At 44.2% G+C, this 20,726-nt stretch overlaps 1 protein-coding gene across 1 annotated transcript in view; it reads right to left on the reverse strand.

Moving 5' to 3' along the window:
• Positions 1-20,726, reverse strand: part of PSMB7 (proteasome subunit beta 7) — a 63,133-nt gene that overhangs the window by 28,272 nt on the left and 14,135 nt on the right. Inside the window, 1 exon segment of the mRNA NM_001097476.2 lies at positions 1,062-1,120. Coding sequence (NP_001090945.1) covers positions 1,062-1,120 — 59 coding nt within the window.

Genomic DNA, 20,726 nt, shown 5'->3' on the forward strand with positions numbered 1-20,726 from the left:
AAACTTAAAGATCACAGACCTTCAGAGTTCCAATGACAATGAGCTAGAGAAGAACAAAATTTTTAAATATGCAATCTCTTAAAAAGATGATCAGGCATAAAGCACTGTCAAAAAGTAATTCCCAGGAACACTCTGCTACCTAAACAAAACACTACTGCAAACGAATAGGGTAAACCTCTCATAAACAGCTTTATAGCTGTTGAAAACAAATTGATACTGCCGTCAAGACATTAACATCTATCCAAAAACTAAGCACAGAAGACAAGGGCTGCCTTCAGGACGTAATGTGCCTACAAGCTGGCTCAGCAGTGGGGATAAAGCACAGTGGAGGAATAATGTGGCACCAAAAAGTACTTAGGAATATTGAGCACTCCTTTAAAATGACAACGAAAGACCAGTGAACTTGTTCTTGGAGATGGGGTGGGGGTGGGGGCTGCTTAATGGAAGTACATCTCTCATTAAAATAGACTCGCACGGAATGTCATTCAGAAGAAACCACCCCACGCACCACCAAGAAAAGCATAATGAAGGAACCTCTTATAAATATATGTGAGACACTAGTTCCATCACACTCTGAGCATAATCCACTATACACATGATACTGTCCCCATGGTCTGCCAGATTTTTCAAACTGCCCCCATTTTCAGGCCAGGTCCGTGTGACATGAAAAGACATACGCAGTTCCTCTGTTCTTAGCGAGGAAACAAAAAAAACCTGTCATTTTGAGGTATCGTGACACAGAAAGCTTGGGCATCAGGAAAGAATCTACACTGCAGCAGCTTTTAAGGCCAAGAAGATTCCCAGCCAGCCAGAAGGCCAGAGCAAAAAGCTGAATAGCGCTGGCTGCTCAAGCCTGAGGAAGGGCACAGCAAGGGCCACTCCAAAATGAAGTTTTCCCAGGTAACCAGTCTTCTCAGCAAACTTAGTATAAAACACAGCCAAAGAACCTTCCAACAAGAGTGCTGAACAAGCTCTGGAGGAATCAGTAATCAATCCGTCAAGGTCCAACAGACAACGAGAAAGATATCTGAAAGAGAATAAAACCGTAGAGACTTACGTACCTCCATCTCTGGCCTAAATTTATCTTCAAACACGGCCATTGCTGCCAAAGAGCCAGAACCTGTTAAGACAAAGATGCGCTTTTAGCATATTTACCAACTCCCAGCTTCTTCATCTCAAGTTTACCTCGGGGCAGCAAAAACGGCAAAACACGCCCAATGTCACATTCAAGTACAGCGCAAATATTGATACTGCAGGGCCACGAAAAGCAGGCAAACACTGCTCTTCAAAAGCCCGGAGTCACTTACCACTATCCTGGGTAAACCCACAACTGGCCCTACTTCTACTACTGACGAGAGTAACTGTAAATTATTCACCATGAAATCCTGAAGGATGAAAATGAGGTTATGGATAATTTGTATTTGTTCAAAAAGTGAATGCCACATTATTTCATATACCCAGTGCTGTGACTCTGGTGCCCCACAACTGTGCCTTGGCAGGCGGCTGGGTATAGAGCACTATACCAAGCCAGTTAGAAAGAAGAGATTGTTTTAATGAGCTGGCCCTGGTAAAGTCACCTTGACACACAGGGAAGAAACTACAGCACCAGCAATGGTAATAGGACTGCGAGTGCAGCCACCAGGCTATTCCAGCTACAACTGTAAAACACTTTATTATGTGGCATTTATTTGGAGCTATTATTTTTAGTTTGTACTTTGAAGAGTAACAGCTGAGTAGACAAAATGGCAGACAAAGAAACAAAAATTTATTATCACAATAGCAAATGGCTGAAAGGTTATGTTGCATAGATATTAACAGATAGCGAATTTCTCCCTACAAAAGTAGGATGCAAAGGTATTACAAATAAGTATGGCCTCTCTCTGAATGGATGTAAAAGGCAGCTCAAGCACTATCTGAAAATGTAAACCTGCTTTGTTCAGAAACCAGAGAATCTTTAGAAAACCATCATCTTGTCTTTACAGGGTCCTGGCGATATTTCAGGATACGCTACTTTTGGAGAGAGGATAGAGTTGCCCACAATTTTTTACTCCAATTAGAAGATTTTTTTGGCATTTATTACTTTTTAACTTGTTTTGCATAACACTATCTATTTAGCTGGGTCACAGAGAAAACCATATTTTCTATTTAAAATGATTTGTGTACATCGCTTGACCACCTCAATGGTTTAGCAAAGGAAAAAGGCAGCGATTAAACAGTTTCAAATGAGGTGTCCTGCTGATTTTATCAAGTCTGCTGAATGTATAATGAAAAAGGAGAAGCTGACAGCATCGCTGCATTGAGAAAATACAGACTACCTTATCTGAACCATTTAAGGAGGTCCAATTATAGATCAAATTTAAAGGGTAGAAACAGCAGATTTACAGACACAAATCAATGAGCGTGGTAATCCCGATGACTAGGACAGATACTCCTGTGAGGGAATATTGCTGCGGCTGAGGATCATTACCTTCGCAGCACCGGATACATCACATCTAAAGCAGTGGGAAGCGACGAGGGGAGATGGCATTACAGGCAATGACTATTCATTCAGGCTTTGGGAGCAAAAAGGCAACCCCATTTTCCCTCCTCACAGTTTTTTCTCCTTAAAAGGGGGGGGGCTAAAAAGATATTAAAAGCCCTTTGGAAAGGAGACAGAAATTAAACAGACATAATACCAGTGCACCCAAATAAGACCAGATATATATATATATACACAAATTCACCAAAATCAAACCTCGGGATTTCACAGCATATGTATCCTAGAAAGTCTGAATTTAGAGTCAAAGTCCACCAATGTTTTGTGAGCCACACACTCAAGAGTTTGAGGGCTCAAGGGGGAAAAGAAACCTAAGTTTCTGTTTTAAGGCACGGGTGAGAACCAGCCTCGGACTTTGGACTTCATAATAAAAAAACGAACTGGTTTTGCGTGTAAAACAAAGGAAGCTCTGTCATAAAGAAACAAGAAAATTGCAAATAAGGGAAAGCCAGGAAAAAGATACAAAATGCTCCTGCAGAGAAACCATCAGCTGGCTTGCCTTTTCTCAACCTGGTCCAAGATACCTCTCTGTGAAGAGCCCAGGGGTAAAAACACCAGAGGCCAGAAAGACACCTTATAAAAGGTCAGGGGAAGGCAGCAATTCACCCAACACCAACAACTTGGTGGAAAACTGTAATCAATTACTGAAAAAGGGAAAACCTGACTTACCTTAAAGCCATCTTTCCCTAAAGATCACTAGCCCTGTATTTCCTCCTAGGTCATCCTTTTTTTGGCAGTTTCACAGTAAATTAATTTTACTCTTATTTTTCCTAGGCACATATATTTCCTTCTGCTTAGCTTCCTCCTAAATTTTATGAAAGGTATTTCCCTCCCCAAACAATAATTCTTCTTTATCGAAAGCTTTTTCCTTCAGAAACAATGCTGCAGGCAGAATTTCTTTAAGTAGAAATACATACTAAATCTAAACTCTTAGTACAAAGTGTCTATCTAATGTAGCGATGCTTCTCTTGTTATCAGAGACAGTGACTTTTTTTTTTTTTTTTTAAGGATCTGGAAGGTGTAGGAGAGGTAAACAAAGAAAGGACACAGGAGTCCGTATTACATTATATTTCTGCTTCCCCTTTTACCTCACAACCCCCAACACACTCCAACTTGCACGCACGCACATGCACAGTGTCGAGGAGTTTTCTGGAAAACAAGAGCTTGCTAAACTGCCGGATTCTGCTTCCCCTGAGATCAAAGATAAGTGGACTCCAATAAACTTAAAAAAAGGGAAATTCAACATTGAAAACAATTTTTTTTTTGTCTTTTTGCCATTTCTTGGGCCACTCCCACGGCACATGGAGGTTCCCAGGCTAGGGGTCTAAATGGAGCTGTAGCCACTGGCCTACACCAAAGCCACAGCAACACGGGATCCAAGCTGCGTCTGCAGCCTACTCCACCGTTCATGGCAACGCCGGATCCTTAACCCACTGAGCAAGGGCAGGGATCAAACCTGCAACCTCATGGTTCCTAGGCGGATTCGTTACCACTGAGCAATGAGAACTCCTGAAAACAATTTCTAAATCACTTGCAAATTAGCTCCTGCTCCTAGCTTTTTAGGAAAGGAGGACTTTGGCGCCCCCTTTTCAGAAATACACAGAAGTGCTAGGAAATGAAGTCCAACTGACTTTGTCAACAGGTTTCTAGTAAACTCCGAATGTGTGTCTATTATTTAGAAAAGCAAAGTCAGAATTTCAAATATGACTGCAATCATCTAAAATGGCATGAGAACAAGACGCCAATCCTCACATAATTTCAAGGCAATGTAACCGGGGAAAGGAAAAAGGAGGTGGCCCAATGAAGAGAAAAAAGACGGTAAACTCAATGAGACAGGAATTTTTAAAATAATTCCATTCAAGTTTCCCAGATTGTCCCAATGCCACTTAAAACTATATACAATAAATCACAAAATTCTGAGTTATTACAAGCAGCCATGTCACTCACAAAACATTTAAATACCATATCCCATTTTCCCCATATACCAAATTTAGGCTTTCTTCAGCCATTTCATTATTTCAGCATTAACCTACTAATCTGGCACTCATACCCCAAACCAAGGCAGAAATCCTCTGAAGGAACATTTACCCTGATTTTTTATTCCAAAGACAAGGCCACCTTAGACTGAATGGTCTGGCTTCCCATTAAAGAATAAACAGAAGAGACAGGGGCCGCTGTTTTCAACAGCAGGCAGGTCAGGGGAAGGAAATGGGTATCAGAGGGAAGAGACTTCCCACAAAGGCAGGATGAGCTCCAGGAGCAAGGAGTATGAGGCCTGCCCTCAAAGAATTTCTCTCATAGCAGAGAGGAGGCAGCCAAGGGGGAGGAAGGAGAGCATTCTGCCTGAGCACCCACCAAGGTCACGCATCATACGTTATGTCATTCATGTCTAGGATTAGAGGACTAACAAGCACAGGGCAGGATTCCCGTCTCAGGTGTGACCCTATGTCACTCTCTCAAGCAGAAAGTTCTATAGGCCACAATAAAGTTCAGAGCAGACATGCATGACCTTCCATGACAGGTCTCTGGTCCCTCGGTCTCTCTTCCTCCCCAATATACACACACCTGACATTTTACCTACACCAAACTAACAATAATTTCCTAAATGCCCAGGCCATCTCCAGCCTAACCCACCTTGGCACATGCTACTACCTTTGCCCTCCTGACAGTCCACAGGAATCCTAGTCACCTGTCGAACTCCAGCTGACTTCCTCCCAGAAGCCTTCCTTGACCACTGCACCCCCACGAGAGCTGATCGCTCTCCCTGCCAACTTGCCCATCCTTCACATCTGCATCCCCCATAGCCAGCAGGCTCTGGCACAGAGCAAAGCACTGAATGAACAGGGCTGATGTGAGTACACCTGACCAAACGTAGGAGCTGGGAAAACTGAGCTGGCCCTGAAGGAGTGACAATAGCAGTAAAAGCCTTGGTAAAGTATAAGAGAACATTTATTGCCTAACTTACCACACCAGGCTGAATAGAGGACAAACTCAAATGTAAAGGAAGTTCAATTTTCAGAAAGGAGAAAGGCTTGAAACCCACGAAACCATATCCTATTTATATACGTCCTAGTCTGGTCTGAACTCTATGGTATCACAGGAGTGAAATGCCCTTGTTAGATTTCTGCACTTTTCTACCAAAGCTCTGTCTCATCAGTAGTTTCCAGGTAGCTGCTCCTTAGCAACCTCCACCAAGTCTGCCTTTTTCAGCCCACCCACAGTTCCTGAGTTGCCAGTGTTGCTCCCAGAACAAAGCTCTTTAAAACAGAAAAACGAGGTACAATTCGGTGACCAGCATTTAGAGACGGCTGAGCAAGATGCTGTCATGGCTACCAAGTTACCCTCTGACTCACCTCTGCATCCACTGCCTCCCCCAAGCTCACTCCCGCCATCCACACATATCTGCTGCTCAACCACCAGCAACTCCCAAACCACCCAGCAGCCAGACTGGCAAGAGACAGGGATGGGGGACGGGTACTCAACCCAGCCCTCTTTCCGCCACGGGGCCCAGAAACTGCTCTGCCCTCCCCTATCCACTGCAGCCACCTGGGAGGGCACCACCTCACCCTGGCTGTCCAGGTTTAGTGCTCATTAAAAGAATTCAACAGACAGCCCCGTGAGTCCCGGAAAGCACGGTCTGCTCCCCATCTCTGACTGCCAGGGCCTGACTCACCCACAGCCCTTCAAGATGACTCTGAGGGGCACCCACACTGGGGACAAGGGGGGACGCAGGCCCAAACACCACAAAAGCCACATCTCCAGGCATTCCTAAAATGAACTGTCTTATTAATGACAGACCACCGGCTAAAAAAAAAAAAAAGACTAACACCTGTAACAAATGTAAAATGTAAGCCCTGAAACTCAGAAAAATATGTGCAACATGCAGGTCATTAATAACTAAAAAGAGCTCAGAGATAAATAACACCAATACACCAACAGGGAAAAAGGACACAGCAGTTTACAAAAAACAAACAAAAAAAAAACAGGCAGAGCTGAGACATGTATACATTTAGAAACAATGTTCAAATTCACTAGTCATCAAAGAAATACAAATTGAAACTAAACAGCCATTAATTTCTGCTGTGGCACAGTGGGTGAAGGATCTGGCGGTTGTCTCTACCACAGCTAAGACAGCTGCCAAGATGTGAGTTTGACGCCCAGCCTGGTACAATGGCGGGTGACTGGCAGAGGTTGCAGCTGTGGCTCAGATTCAATCTCTAGCCTGGGAACTTCCTTATGCCTTGACTGGGGCAAAAAAGGAAACAGTGGAGTTCCTGTCGTGGCGCAGTGGTTAGTGAAACCGACTAGGAACCATGAGGTTGTGGGTTCGGTCCCTGCCCTTGCTCAGTGGGTTAGGGATCCGGTGTTGCCGTGAGCTGTGGTGTAGGTTGCAGATGCGGCTAGGATCCTGCGTTGCTGTGGCTCTGGCGTAGGCCGGTGGCTACAGCTCCGATTGGACCCCTAGCCTGGGAACCTCCATATGCTGCGGGAGCGGCCCTAGAAAAGGCAAAGAGACCAAAAAAATAAAAAAAAAGGAAATAGCCATTTTTTTCTTGGCTTTTAGATTAGCACCCAGTGCTGACAACGATATAGTAAAAAAGGGCAATTTAATACTCCTGTAGCAGCACAGATGGATAGAACTTTTTTAATGGGCAGTTTAGAAATACCAATCAGAAAGCACAAAGCTATACAAACACACAAGCCAGCAATTCTACTGCTAGAGCGATATTCTAAAGAAATAAATAGATTAGTGTCCAAATTACATTATGATCATTGTTTCAATTAGGAAAAAAAACAAAAATAACAACAACAAAGAAAAAACCCTGGAGGTAGATGTAAAGATCCAGCACCAACAATCAGGAGATACGGAGAATAAATACTGTATATATGGTCATTAAACGTGACTCTTTTGGGGGGGGGGCAAAGAAAGACGTCCATGATATAATATATGCTGAGGGAAAACCATGTTCCAAAGCAAAATTAACAGCTATGCTTATACACTACATATTGCACAAATCTGGAAGAAAGTTTTTTTAAACTACTCTTATTTGTAGGTGGTGCTATATATTGTTTTACCTGTGTTTTCTTTTCTTTGAAGATCATGCATTATTTACAATTTTTTAAGATATACACTTGGAGGAGTTCCCATCACGGCACAGAGGAAACAAATCCGACTAGGAACCATGAGGTTGTGGGTTTGATCCCTGGCCTTGCTCAGTGGGTCAAGGATCCGGCATTGCCATGAGCTGTGGTATAGGTCGCAGACGCGGCTTGGAGCCTGCGTTGCCATGGCCTATGCGGGCAGCTGTAGCTCCGATTAGACCCCTAGCCTGGGAATCTCCACATGCTGTGGGTGCAGCTCTAAAAAGGAAAAAAAAAAAAAAAAAAAAAAGATAATATACACTTGGAGAAAATAAGAATTCAACATTGTGAAGGGATTGGGGGGCGGGGGGAGACTAAGACCCTGCCAGCCACCACAGTCTTGCTGTGTAAGAGCAGCAGCAAGGAGCTTATTCCTGAAATCTGTATACAGGGGCCAGAAGGTCAATCCACACATGAGTCAACAGTCCCAAGGAACAACAGCCATCAATTATCACAAATAAATACACCATGTCTCTCTACCACCTTAGAAGGGCTTCCTTAGGACAGGCACCAAAAATTTTTTAAAAGAAGTAAAATAACCTTAACAATGAAGTCCTTTGAGCCTGTCAGCACCAAGCCCAATCTCGCCTATCCAGAAGTCTACTCTGTGGCAACAAATTATTGAAAAGACCACACAAGAGACAGAGTCCACATGGAGTTTATAAAATTTCAAAGCACAGTCACATGAGTTCTGTTTGCTCTTCAGACACAGCAGGTAAATGCAGTCCCATTCATAGAAGGAGAAGATTCCATCTTGGAGATAAAGAACTTGTCCAGATCACACAGCTGCTAAGACGTACATCTGGGAATGTCAGCCCTGATCATCCCAAATTTTAAGAGTCCAGCACTGCTTCTGTTGCATGTGCTGCCTCTTTAACTACAAAGGTAAACACTTGAAATCAAGATTAGCAAGCAAGCATGGAAGCAGCTCTATTTTCTTAACTCCCCACCTCTCAAAAGCATGCTTTCTAACTTACTTTTTGCTCACATTTCAGCAGAACAGTTTCCACACATCTGGACACAGTTAATTTGTGCCGTTTTGCTTAGAAATTCAAATGAGACTGGGATTTTAGTTAAACACTTTAAATGACTAAACAGACGTCATTCACTGTTCAGCAATGCCATTCAAGTATCCAAGTATTTATTTATTTTTTATTTATTTATTTTGTCTTTTTTTTGCCTTTTCTAGGGCCCTCCCATGGCATGTGGAGGCTCCGAGGCTAGGGGCCGAATCGGAGCCATAGCCGCCAACCTACGCCAGAGCCACAGCAACACGGGATCCGAGCTGCGTCTGCAATCTACACCACAGCTCACAGCAACGCCTGATCCTTAACCCACTGAGCAAGGCCAGGGATCGAACCCACAACCCCATGGTTCCCAGTCGGATTCGCCAACCACTGAGCCACAACGGGAACTCCTCCAAGTATTTATTTTTTAATAGCCCACTCAATAAAATAAAACAGTGAACAGTCTCCATTTTCTAAACCCTCTGAGGGTGTTTTTGATTTTAGTTTATCAACATTAGCGTTAGTTGTTCAATTTGAACCTAACTTCTCAAAACAATTCAGGACAAAATTTGAAATGTATCAAGAAAAATTTACTAAGATACTGCTTTTACTTGCTCTATATTTAAAAAACACCTGTATTAATAAGGCTTATTTTTTTTAAACATGAAACATGTTATTTTTATATGTCAGAGTTCACTAAAGTATGCAATCAAACCTAGCAATTCTAGAATATCTACGTTATCAGACAAGCTGAAGAAACTATAAAAGACAAATCATTTTCTAAAACCCACTGCTCTAAGTCACACTCTAGGAAGGGCCCGAAAGCCAGCAGGTAGAAATTCACTTTTTCTAATAAGGTCTAGGCTTACAAATTCTCAGACTGGGGACAAGAAAATATTTATTCAGTCTTTTCGGTCCAGGACCCTAAATCCTGGTGTAAAATTTCCTCATTTTACAGATAAAGAAACCTGGCATGGCTAATTCAAAGGCAATAAGGGGGACCAAGATCCCAACTTAGGTCTTGTGGCTCTTTAGCCCATGCACCTTTCCGAAGGACAACTTTCCACTCATTCCTTCAAACAAACCATCCCAAGTGCCCACCGCGATGTACAGATGCACAGGATGAGGCACGGCGCTGTTTCCTCTGTTTTCTCACAGCACATCACTCAGGCCCTCTGAGCCCTCAAGGCTGCCACGCTGCTCCAGGAGGCACCACCACATCAAGCACAAGGTGAATGATGCCCCCAGAAAGTGCAGAACAGCAGCCCTACTGCCCTGGCTACCTCCCTGCACAAAGGGGAGGACGATACATCTTCCCGTGTCCCGTTTCTCATTTGCAGGGTAAAGGCTTCAGCCTCCTAGACCTTCCGGAATACCAAAGAGCAGATTCAAACATCTGCTAATCAGGGAAATAAAGGCACGAAGAAACAAAGGAGGAGCAATCAAGCAACAGCATCAAAGCGGGATCCTGGTTCCTCCTCCTTTTTTTTTTTGTCTTTTTGCCATTTCTTGGGCCGCTCCCACAGCCTACGGAGGTTCCCAGGCTAGGGGTCCAATTGGAGCTATAGCCGCCGGCCTACGCCAGAACCACAGCAACGCAGGATCCGAGCCACATCTGCAACTACACCACAGCTCACGGCAACACCGGATCCTTAACCCACTGAGCAAGACCAGGGATCAAACCCACAACCTCATGGTTCCTAGTTGGATTTGTTAACCACTGAGCCACTGGTTCCTCCTTAAAGGATATACAAAACCGTATCTTTGAGTTCTGCAGAAACTAAGGCCCTCACACTAACAGAGAATGGTAACCTCAGGCTGAGTGCAAGATCCCTAGAACATCACCCTGTTACTTCACCATCAACTAATCAGAAGAAAGTCACATGCCCCGAAGCCCTCACACCAAATTTTGCCTATAAAAAACTGTCCCTGGAGTTCCCATTGTGGCACAGCAGAAACGAATCCAACTAGGAACTATGAGATTGCAAGTTCGCTCCCTGGCCTTGCTCAGTGGGTTAAAGATCCCAGGTTGCTGTGGCTGTGGTGTAGGCTGGCAGCTGTAGCTCTGATTAGACCCCTAGCCTGGGAACCTCCATATGCCTTGGGTGTGGCCCTAAAAAGCAAAAAACAAAAAACAAAAAACAAAACCCTCTGCCTGAAAACCATCAGGGAGTTCAGAGTTTCAGAGCACAAGTTTCCTCTGCATGGCACTGCAACGTACCTCTCTCTGCTCCAGACTCTGACGTTTTGGTCTGGTCTGTGCTTCAGGCACACAAACTTGTGTTCAGTAACAGGTCCCAGTCCTCCAGGGGCTCTTTTATACAATCATTCTCAACAAGTCTCAGGGTTGGCAGCTTTAATAGAAATAGAGGTCCTTAAAATTTCTTTTCTCAAAGTCATGAAGTTCTGAGAGGCAGCAGGAAATGGATTTCTACTGCTTTTTCCCCAAATCAATTTAACCAGATCTTTTCAGGAAAGGAGCTGCTCCTTCTGCTAAGGAGTGGTCCATCTTAACCACCCAAGGACCTGTTTGCCACCGTGGACTGCCAAGGTGTAAGACGTATGCAGCGATAAAAGAGTAACACAGAGAACTTTCTCATCCATCAGTGTCCACTCTCCCTGACAGAGTGCTTACTCACAATTGCTCATTGTTAGTCAACTGGCCACTCGTCCTGGACAAAAATCTGGTTTCTCCTCAGACCCAAGGACAGGGATCATTTTTCACTCTGCTCCCGTCTACAGGGCCTGGTCTCCTGGTGTTAGTGTGGACTCTGGAGGCCAACACTGCCAATGTGTGAACAGCTGATTTATGAAAAGAAAACAAATGTTGGTGCCGGGGGACCCCATCTAGCCACTAGAGAGCAGTGGAACTCCTCTCGGGCTCGGAAAACTCCGACACCGACTGGAAATGGTTTAATTGTATGCACGCATTTCATTATAAGTCTTGGTTGGCCAAGAGCTTCTAGGCAAGGCAGGCTAAGCAATGAGACAATCTTGCATGGGTTGCTGAAATCCAGATTTGTCCTTTGTCAGCATAAACACTTTAATTTGATGTTTTCACTCCTGAGTAAGCACCGAGTATTACATTTAAACCCCTCGTGAGGGGAAAGAATGCCTCCTTTTCATCAGCAAATGTACCTCAATGTCAGAGTCTAGCTTTTATTCCCAGTGAATAAAAACAAAATAGTCCATTTAATTTGCTAAGAAATAGATTTTTAAACATTTTAAAATGTTTCTGAAGACATTTTCATTCAGAAACTAACTTCTCAAAAAATGCAGATCCTTTTCTAAATGTAATATAGTCAAAAAGGAGTTAAATTTTACTCTAAGTAAATAATCTAAAACACCACTGGAAGGGAACAGGGATTTTTTCTTATAATTGTAAATGCAACATCTCCTTGACCTGACAGGTTACAAACACTTATTCTTAAGAAATGACTAACATTTGGAGCATCTAGGCCTAAAAGTAAAAGCTGTGTTTTATTAATGTATTTTATGAAATGCCACAAGATAGGAGGACAGAAAACTATTCTCTTTCAAACATAAGAGTCACCTAACACCATGTTTGGAGGATAAGATGGAAGATGAAAAATGCCTCTTAATCAGTCTCCCACAATCATCAGGCCCCTCGAGGAACCTAGCTCTCCCTGGGCCCTCTGTGGAGCATGTGCGCACACTTCTCTCTGCTGCTGCAGGATCAAGGCAATCTGAGCTGACAGGTCTTTCAAAAGCACCCTTTTTTTGTTGTTGTTATTTTAGGGCTGCACCCAAGGCATATGGAGGTTCCCAAGCTAGGGGTCCAATTGGATCTGTAGCTGCCGGCCTACGCCATAGCCACAGCCATGCAACGCAGGATCCGAGCCTAGTCTGCAACCTACACCACAGCTCACGGCAGCGCCGGATCCTTAACTCTCTGAGCAAGGCCAGGGACTGCACCCACATCCTCATGGATCCCAGCTGGGCTCGTTAACCGCTGAGCCACAAAGGGAACTCCTCAAAGGCACCCTTTATTCTGGTCCACATTTCAAAATAACTTCCCAAATTGCAAGCTAATCCACTTTGCAGGCCTTTTCCAGGTTTTCCTGTCCCTCAACCCTCAAGGACAAAGGATCACAGAGTTTAAAATTTATAAAAAACACATCTGGTCTTAATTTTAAGTAAAGGTTTATCTTGTCCACAGAGCCTATATGCAAGCAATACATCCTACTTACTGAAAAAAATATACAAAAGCACTGCTACATATAGTTTTTCACTTTATTCATCTGTGGACTAGATAGTATTATCTCCTTTTATAGACAGGGGGAAAAAAAACAACAAAAAAAAACTAAGACCAGAGAGGTAAAGGAATCTAAACAAAACCACACAGCTAACAATGCTAGATCTGGCTGCCAGCAAATTCTTAGTTCTACGACCACCATATGAAAAGTCTTCTGATGCATAAAACGACTCTCCAGTTGGTTATGTCCAATAAGAAAGCACAAGACTGGAGTTCTCTTGTGGCTCAACGGGTTAAGGATCCGGCATTGTCACTGCAACAGGTCGGGTTCGATCCCTGGCCTAGGAATTTCTGCATGCCAAGAGTATAGCCAAAAAAGAGGAAAAAAAAAGAAGAAGAAAGTAAAAGATTTTCAAGCAGTAAAGCACTAGGTTACGAGAATCAAGAATATAAAGGCACTTTCGGAGTTCCCGTCGTGGCGCAGTGGTTAACGAATCCGACTAGGAACCATGAGGTTGCGGGTTCGGTCCCTGCCCTTGCTCAGTGGGTTGACGATCCGGCGTTGCCGTGAGCTGTGGTGTGGGTCGCAGACGTGGCTCGGATCCCGCGTTGCTGTGGCTCTGGCGTGGGCCGGTGGCTGCAGCTCTGATTCGACCCCTAGCCTGGGGGCCTCCATGTGCCGCGGGAGCAGCCCAGGAAATAGCAACAACAACAACAAAAAAAGACGGAAGACAAAAAAAAAAAAAAAAAAAAAAAGAATATAAAGGCACTTTCGGAGCTCCCGTCGTGGCTCAGTGGTTAATGAACCCAACTAGCATCCATGAGGATGAGGGTTCAATCTCTGGCCTTGCTCAGTGGGTTAAGGATCTGGGGTTGCCGTGAGCTGTGGTGTAAGTCAAAAATGTGGCTTGGATCCTGAGTTTCTGTGGCTCTTGTGCAGGCCGGTGACTACAGCTCGATTAGACCCCTAGCCTGGGAATTTCCATGTGCGGCGGGTGCAGCCCTAAAAAGACCAAAAAAAAAAAAAAAAAGAAAAAAGAATATAAAGGCACTTATTTTGCCCCCACCCAGCACATGGAAGTTCCCAGGCCGGGGATCAAACCCTTGCCAAAGCAGTGACCCAAGCTGTTGCAATGACAACACTGGATCCTCAATCACAATAGAGCTCCTAAAGGCACATTTTGTAGTAAAGTCAATTCTGAAACAAAAGCAGGTGAAGAGGAACTAACTGACCCACTCTCTGAAATAGGGTTTAAAGCAAAGGACTAGAAACTATGTGCACTGCATTTAACTTCCAAAACATACTCCTGGCAAGGACTTTTCCTCAGTTGTAGATTAAGGATTGAGCTCAAGTCAGAAAAGACTTCACGGTAAAATGTCAGAACAGAAAAAAAAAAAAAAAAAAAAAAAAAAAAAAAAAACAGGAGGAAGAAGACCCTAGCATGAATTCAATATCTCACCAGTTTATCTACAAGAGAAGCATTTAATATTTCTTACAGAGAATCAAGAACAAAGTCCACTCTAATTAGAACAGATTAAGAATTGGCAAGGGCTGGCTCTATTACATTCCCTGAAACAACACGATGAATGGCGGAAGTAAATATTTTCTCATTTCCTAACATAACGGCACCATCTATTGGCTTGGTACCACCTTTGCAACAACCAGTAATCAGTATGTGCAATCCAACTTTCATGGGCTTTTGGTTCCCAGTTGCTTTATTCCTGGCATTCCATAGTGGTATAAATTTTAAGATACAAAATCCATGCATCGCACATTTTAAATCTTCTGAAATTCATCTTATTTATACTAATCAAAGCAGGGGAACCTGCCAGAGAAATCTTAGTACACAGAACTGCACACACAGAATGTGTCAGCACTGAAATTATCAAAACACCATGCACCAAACATCTACGATGTTCTACACACAAAGATTTTTACATGTGGTATCTCTCTTAATCATTGCACATTTCCCATGGAACAGATGCGCTAACCCCCATTCTCCTGAAAGAGAAATCAACGCTCACAGTCAAACAGCTAATACATGCTGGACTTAGATCTGAACCAGCCTGACTGCAAAGACCAGCTCTTTTCAGCACCCACCCTACCTCAAAAATTAAAAAATGAAGCCAGAGCAACATACACCCAGGGAAAAAGCACACGGTGTTTCACAGAGTGTGTTCACACACCTGACAACGCAGCCTCTCAATGACCTTGTGATCTTCAGGTAAAAAAAGAAAACAAAACAAAACAAAAAAACACTGTTTCTTTTTAGAAATGAGGGATTTGAGGCTCAGAGAGTTTAGGTGGTCAAGCAGGGCTGGGACTGAGGCCAGGGCTTCTCTCTCTTTCTCTAGGCGTCCAGGTTAATACATCAGGTGGTTACAAAAGAGCCGGCTCTGGATGGACAAAGCTTCCACCAGAACGGGGTTCCCACCACTGCACGGCCCCTGACCCACAGAGAGCAGGGGTGGAGACTCAAGCTAGTTCTGATGGAGACACATACTTGGAGAACCCCGCACACAGTCTCCCAGCCCACCCCGGTCAGGAAAGAGAATTTCCCGCAAAAGCAGAGCGACGAGGTCGTGCGCCCTTTGCGAAGACTTTTTACATGCACTTATGAACCAAACAGAGTGCTGTTCAGTTCACACCTGATTTCAGAGTTGGAAATGGACGTGGAAGAAATACTTGCCACCTTGTAGCACACTAATTTGATCCAGCTCAGAAAAATTTTTAAATCAAGTCATGCGGAGCTAACAAAATGTCTGCACAAAGGTTGTACTTTAGTATAAAAAATATGGAGAAAATGGCAGGTCTGAATTCCCTACTGATGTTCCCAAGTTCCAACTTAATTCTGAGACAAGTCTTTGCCCACAAGGTGAGATGCCTGGTATGTTTACTACTCTGTCCCGAATCTTTCTAATTGCTAGGGGGCTCTGTAAACTGGGACTTAAGAGGTACATTCCAGTAATTAGGAGATTGTATAACCAGTTTATCTGGAGATAGAGTTTTACCTGGACGGCCCTGACAATGACCCTAAGCCTTCCCTAATGGTGCATATCAATGTTTATTCCTTAAGTTAGTATTCCTAAATTGTCCAAGGGCCTCATTGCCAGGAATGTCGTGCTTGAAATTTCATTCATATTAATTCTCTGTGTGAATAAGTGGGCAAAATAAAAATTTTATATACATTGCCAATGCTGCTACAAGGAACACTGCCAAACTAATAGCAAAAGATGGTCCCTAAGCTTCTCCTGACACTACTTCAGTTTGCCTAATAAAGAAAAGCTGGCAAGTTAAAAGAATAAGCTAATTAATCTGAGAATTAAAAGAGCCCACATTTTGTCTATTAAAAAAAAAAAAAAAAAAACCTCATAACCCTTTTCCCTTTCTTAATAAATGAAACTCAGAGCCTTGCCCGGCTTTGTGCCATCACGCTAATCCATCACTTGCAGCCTCCAGCAAATTATTTTCTTAAAAAAGAAATAATTAAATGAAACCTAAGGGGTTCTTCTTTTTTGAGAATGGACCAAATCACATTTGGTCTGGGCTACATGCCGCACACGAGTCACAGCAATAACAAAGTCAAGGGGGGAGAGCCACAGGGCGAGACCGCGCACCTCTCTGCGCCTCAATTCCCTCACCCCTAAGATGGGATGATAGTCCCCACCGCACCTCGGTGCAGATCAGACCAGTAAAGCACCGCACGACAGCTGCTGGTGCTGCAGCTAGAAAGCTGCTCAAAAGACGAATGCTGCTGTCATTATGGTCAACATCCCATCCGCAAGGAGGTTTTAGGACAGAAGCCATCTGAGGGCCACACCAGGAGGAGTGTGATACATTCCTCTCTCAAGCAAACCGTCAGGAAGCCAAGCCCTCAGCGAGGAGGCCCCTGGCCCCCTGTGCTCAAGGAGCTGTGCCAGCAGGTTAGAGATGCGCAAGACAAGACAGGTGTCTTCAATTCTATGTAAATTAAGAGTAGCCTTCGGGCACCTGGCTAATGGCCAACACAGGCCCATGGGTAGACAAAATTTAGACACCCTTGTCTTATGGGTAATTTGTAGCTTCCAGCTCTTACTGTCAAATCACTCAAGGGAAAAAAAAAAAAAAAAGATTCATTACAAAGTTTTGTTTTTATTTCTCATACTAAAAAACTCCTAATTGCACTAAAACATGAGAATTTACATGAAATATTCATTTTCTCACTTGCGCCACACTTAAAGTCTCAATCCCACAGGGAATGTGAATGTTCTGGGCCCATTTCAGTTCCGAGGGCCTCTATTTTATCTATAGTTGGAGGTTGGGTTTGTAGTTCACCCAAAATAAGTCACCTGAATTAGAACAAAAACCACCAAATGTTGGCACTTCTCAGGTTCTCTCTCAATATCCAGCTCTCCCCACACACACCGCCACCACCACCCTGGACAAAAATTTAAAAAAAAAAGGGGGCGGGGGGAAGAAAAGCCACCTCCAGCACGGGAAGCCAGAACTCCTTCATGGGGAAGAAAGGCAGCCCAGCACAACTCCCACCACTGGGAGAGAGGCATCAAGCCCTGCTCCCAAGTGAACAATGGCTAAAAGAAACTCAAAGAATGACAGAGACAAAACCAGGGCAGCACAAAAACTGTATTTTACTTCACATTCTCTGATAAAAGGGCTCCTCTTCACAACAGACTTAGATTAGAAAGAAACAAAACACAAAAATCGTGTTGTCTTCAGGAGGCAGAACTGTGTATAATTTTCTAAAATCTCCTTTGATACTATAAAGCTATTTCAGTAAATACTGTTTTTAACATGCAGGAGAGAAAATCTGCACAAAGAGCAGTCAAAAATATGCCAAACAAATAAGTGCCCCTCGGGAATTTGTATAAATATTTTTAGAATTCAGAAGCAAGGCTTAATAACTTAACAAAGTAACATCTGTAAGATGATAAAAATCAAAGCAGCTGCGATGAGCTAGGGCTTGCTTGAGCTGAAAGACAAGGGTTCAAATCCCAGCTTTGCCACTTACAGGCACAGCAGTAACAGGCAGGTTACTAAACTAAGTTCCAGGTTTCTCATCAATAAAATGGCAAGGACAGCATCCCTTGCATAGAATTTCCATTGAAAATAATGTGACAGCACCAGCAAACACTGCCAAATTTGTTTTAAATGTAAAATAATTCTAAGCTTTTTTTAAAAAAAAAAAAGGACCTATCACATATACAATGCTTTGTGCTGTTCTCTTATGGCTCAACTGGGGGTCACACAAATGGAACACAATCACACAATCTAAACCAACTCTGTTCCACAGGTATTGTAAACTGCTGGATCACAAACAATAAACAGCAGTTTAGGTTTCACATATTTTTTGGCACAAGCAAGTTAGGAAAATCAGAAAATTAATTCACCTTCAAAAATACCCTGAGTCACAAAGGACTCCGTGAATCTCTGGGAGTGAGACACAGATTGTACTGATAGAGATCTCAGATTTGTGGAGGGGCAGAAAGGACAAGGGCTGGGGAAAGCAGAATGTGGACAAGGCTGAAATCCTAGAATCAAGTTTCACACCAAATGCCCGGAGAGGGACTTGCTAACAGCCTGAGGCGGTCACGAGGGAATGGCTTCTGGGCTAGACCTTGGATGACAAGTAGGAACACTCCAGGCAGAAAACACAGTTCTGAAGGGAGGCAGCTCGGCAGGAGTGGGGTGTGAAAGCCAGTTCAGGGGAGGGCGACAGGCCTGTTGCCACAGAGCCTAGGGTACAGGAGAAGGAGGAACTGAAATGGAGAAAAGGGTCTCAGAGCTGGACCAAGAGGGAGGTGACCCCAGTGCAAGAGCTACTGCAACAGTGCGCTCAAGAGCTACTGCAACAGTGCGCTCAAGAGCCAGGGAGGAACTGGCACTGGGGAAGACGACAGGGGAGGACGGATCAGAGACCCGGGCTGAGTGCCCTCTGACGACCAGGACACCCCTATGCCAATGGGCCCATCCACACCTCAACATTTCTGGCCAGGTGCAATGTCCCTCTCTGCCTCCTGACTCCCCCCATGCCAATCCCCCTTCCCACAGCTGTCAGGCGGCTGCAACAAGTGAGTCTTAGCCTATCACCCTGGCTTGAAAACAGTAGGTGGGAACCTCCAGAACAAAAGCAAACAACTCTGCCTGTATCACCCGGGCTCTCTCAGCCTAGCTTTCCAGTCTTGCCTCTGCTCCACCCACCTGAACATCCATACACCTTCGTCCCTCTATGTCGTTGCTTCTGCTGTGCCCCCAGCACGGAACACTGCCCCCACCCACTAGACTTGCCTCCCCCATTCAGCAAACTCTGGCCTTTCAGGTCCTTGGTCCTTGTGCACCACAGGGCCTGAAAAGTCTTCCTTTGGGGGTAGGGAGTAGGGTGGCAAATGCCCACTTATCATCAGCTTAAGTGTTACTTTTTCCCATCTTTCACCTCCCAGACTGGCAAGAATGCCCAGTGGAGGTGAGGTTGTAAGAGAAAGGCATTCTCATGTTCTCTTGGCAGAATATAAACCAGTGCAATCTTTTTGGAGGGCAATTTGGCAACAGCTCTCAAAAGGTAAGACACACTGTACGGCTAGTCATTTGTCACTTTGGGGGACTGCCCAGTGGCTACACTTCCTTTCTACGTCTGGGGAAGCCCACCACCTTATGAATGGATGTGGGAGTTTCATCAATCATCCCCAGTCAAGCACCCACCCTTCCATATAAGGAACTGACAGGGAAGGCAATGGCAGGAAGACTCAGTTCCAGGAGAGGTGGGTGGCCTGAGCAGCAGAGCGAGCAGCAAGCCAGGGCCCTGCTCCAGTTCGGCCAGCAGCATTCTGCCCTGTCCGCAGCATTATTTCTATGCTGCTCTTGGCTTCACACCCAGTCTTGCCCTACCAGTTATTCAGTGAGCCACCTACTTTTTTTTTTTTTTTTTTAAGTCCTCCTTTCCTAAATCATCCAACGATTCTCTTGCCTGCAACAGAGAATTCCAAGCAATCCACACACACACACACACCCTAACCCAGAATTTCCACTACTAGGAATTTATCTGATGTACTTACATAAGTACACCAAAATCTGAAAACTAAAATACTCATCAACAGAATGGGTCACTAAATCATGATACACTCATATAATGTAATACTATGAAGGTTATACTATAGATTTGATATTGATCTACAAGTACTGATACAAAAACTTTTTCGAGAGTTCCCGTGGAGGCGCAGTGGAAACGAGCCGGACTAGTATCCGTGAGGACACAGGTTCAATCCCTGGGCTCGCTTAGTGGGTTAAGGATTCAGTGTTGCCATAAGCTGTGGTGTAAGTCACAGACACAACTCAGATCCCATGTGGCTGTGGCTGTCAAAGAGGCTGGCAGCTGTAGCTCCAATTCAACCCCTAGCATGGGAACCTCCGTATGCCATAGGTGTAGCTCTAAAAAGACCCCCCCCCCAAAAAAAAGGCATTCCCGTCGTGGCTCGGTGTTTAACATCCCACTAGGATCCATGAGGATGCGGGTTTGATCCCTGGCCTTGCTCAGTGGGTTAAGGATCCAGCGTTGCCGTGAGCTGTGGTGTAGGTCACAGACGAGGCTCAGATCTTGAGTTGCTGTGGCTGTGGTGTAGGCCGGCAGCTACAGCTCCAATTGGACCCCTAGCCTGGGAACTTCCATATGTCACGAGTGCAGCCCCCAAAAGACAAAAAGCAAAAAATAAAAATAAAAAAATAAAAGATAATGTTCTCATGTCACTTGCCCATGAAGGACTTTCCCAATACCCATTATCCATATACTCCTTCCTGCTATTTCTCTTATTACTGTCCTTTCCCTCCAGGGCA

This window comes from Sus scrofa, chromosome 1, assembly GCF_000003025.6.
Source record: "Sus scrofa isolate TJ Tabasco breed Duroc chromosome 1, Sscrofa11.1, whole genome shotgun sequence".
Taxonomy (NCBI): Eukaryota; Metazoa; Chordata; class Mammalia; order Artiodactyla; family Suidae; genus Sus; species Sus scrofa.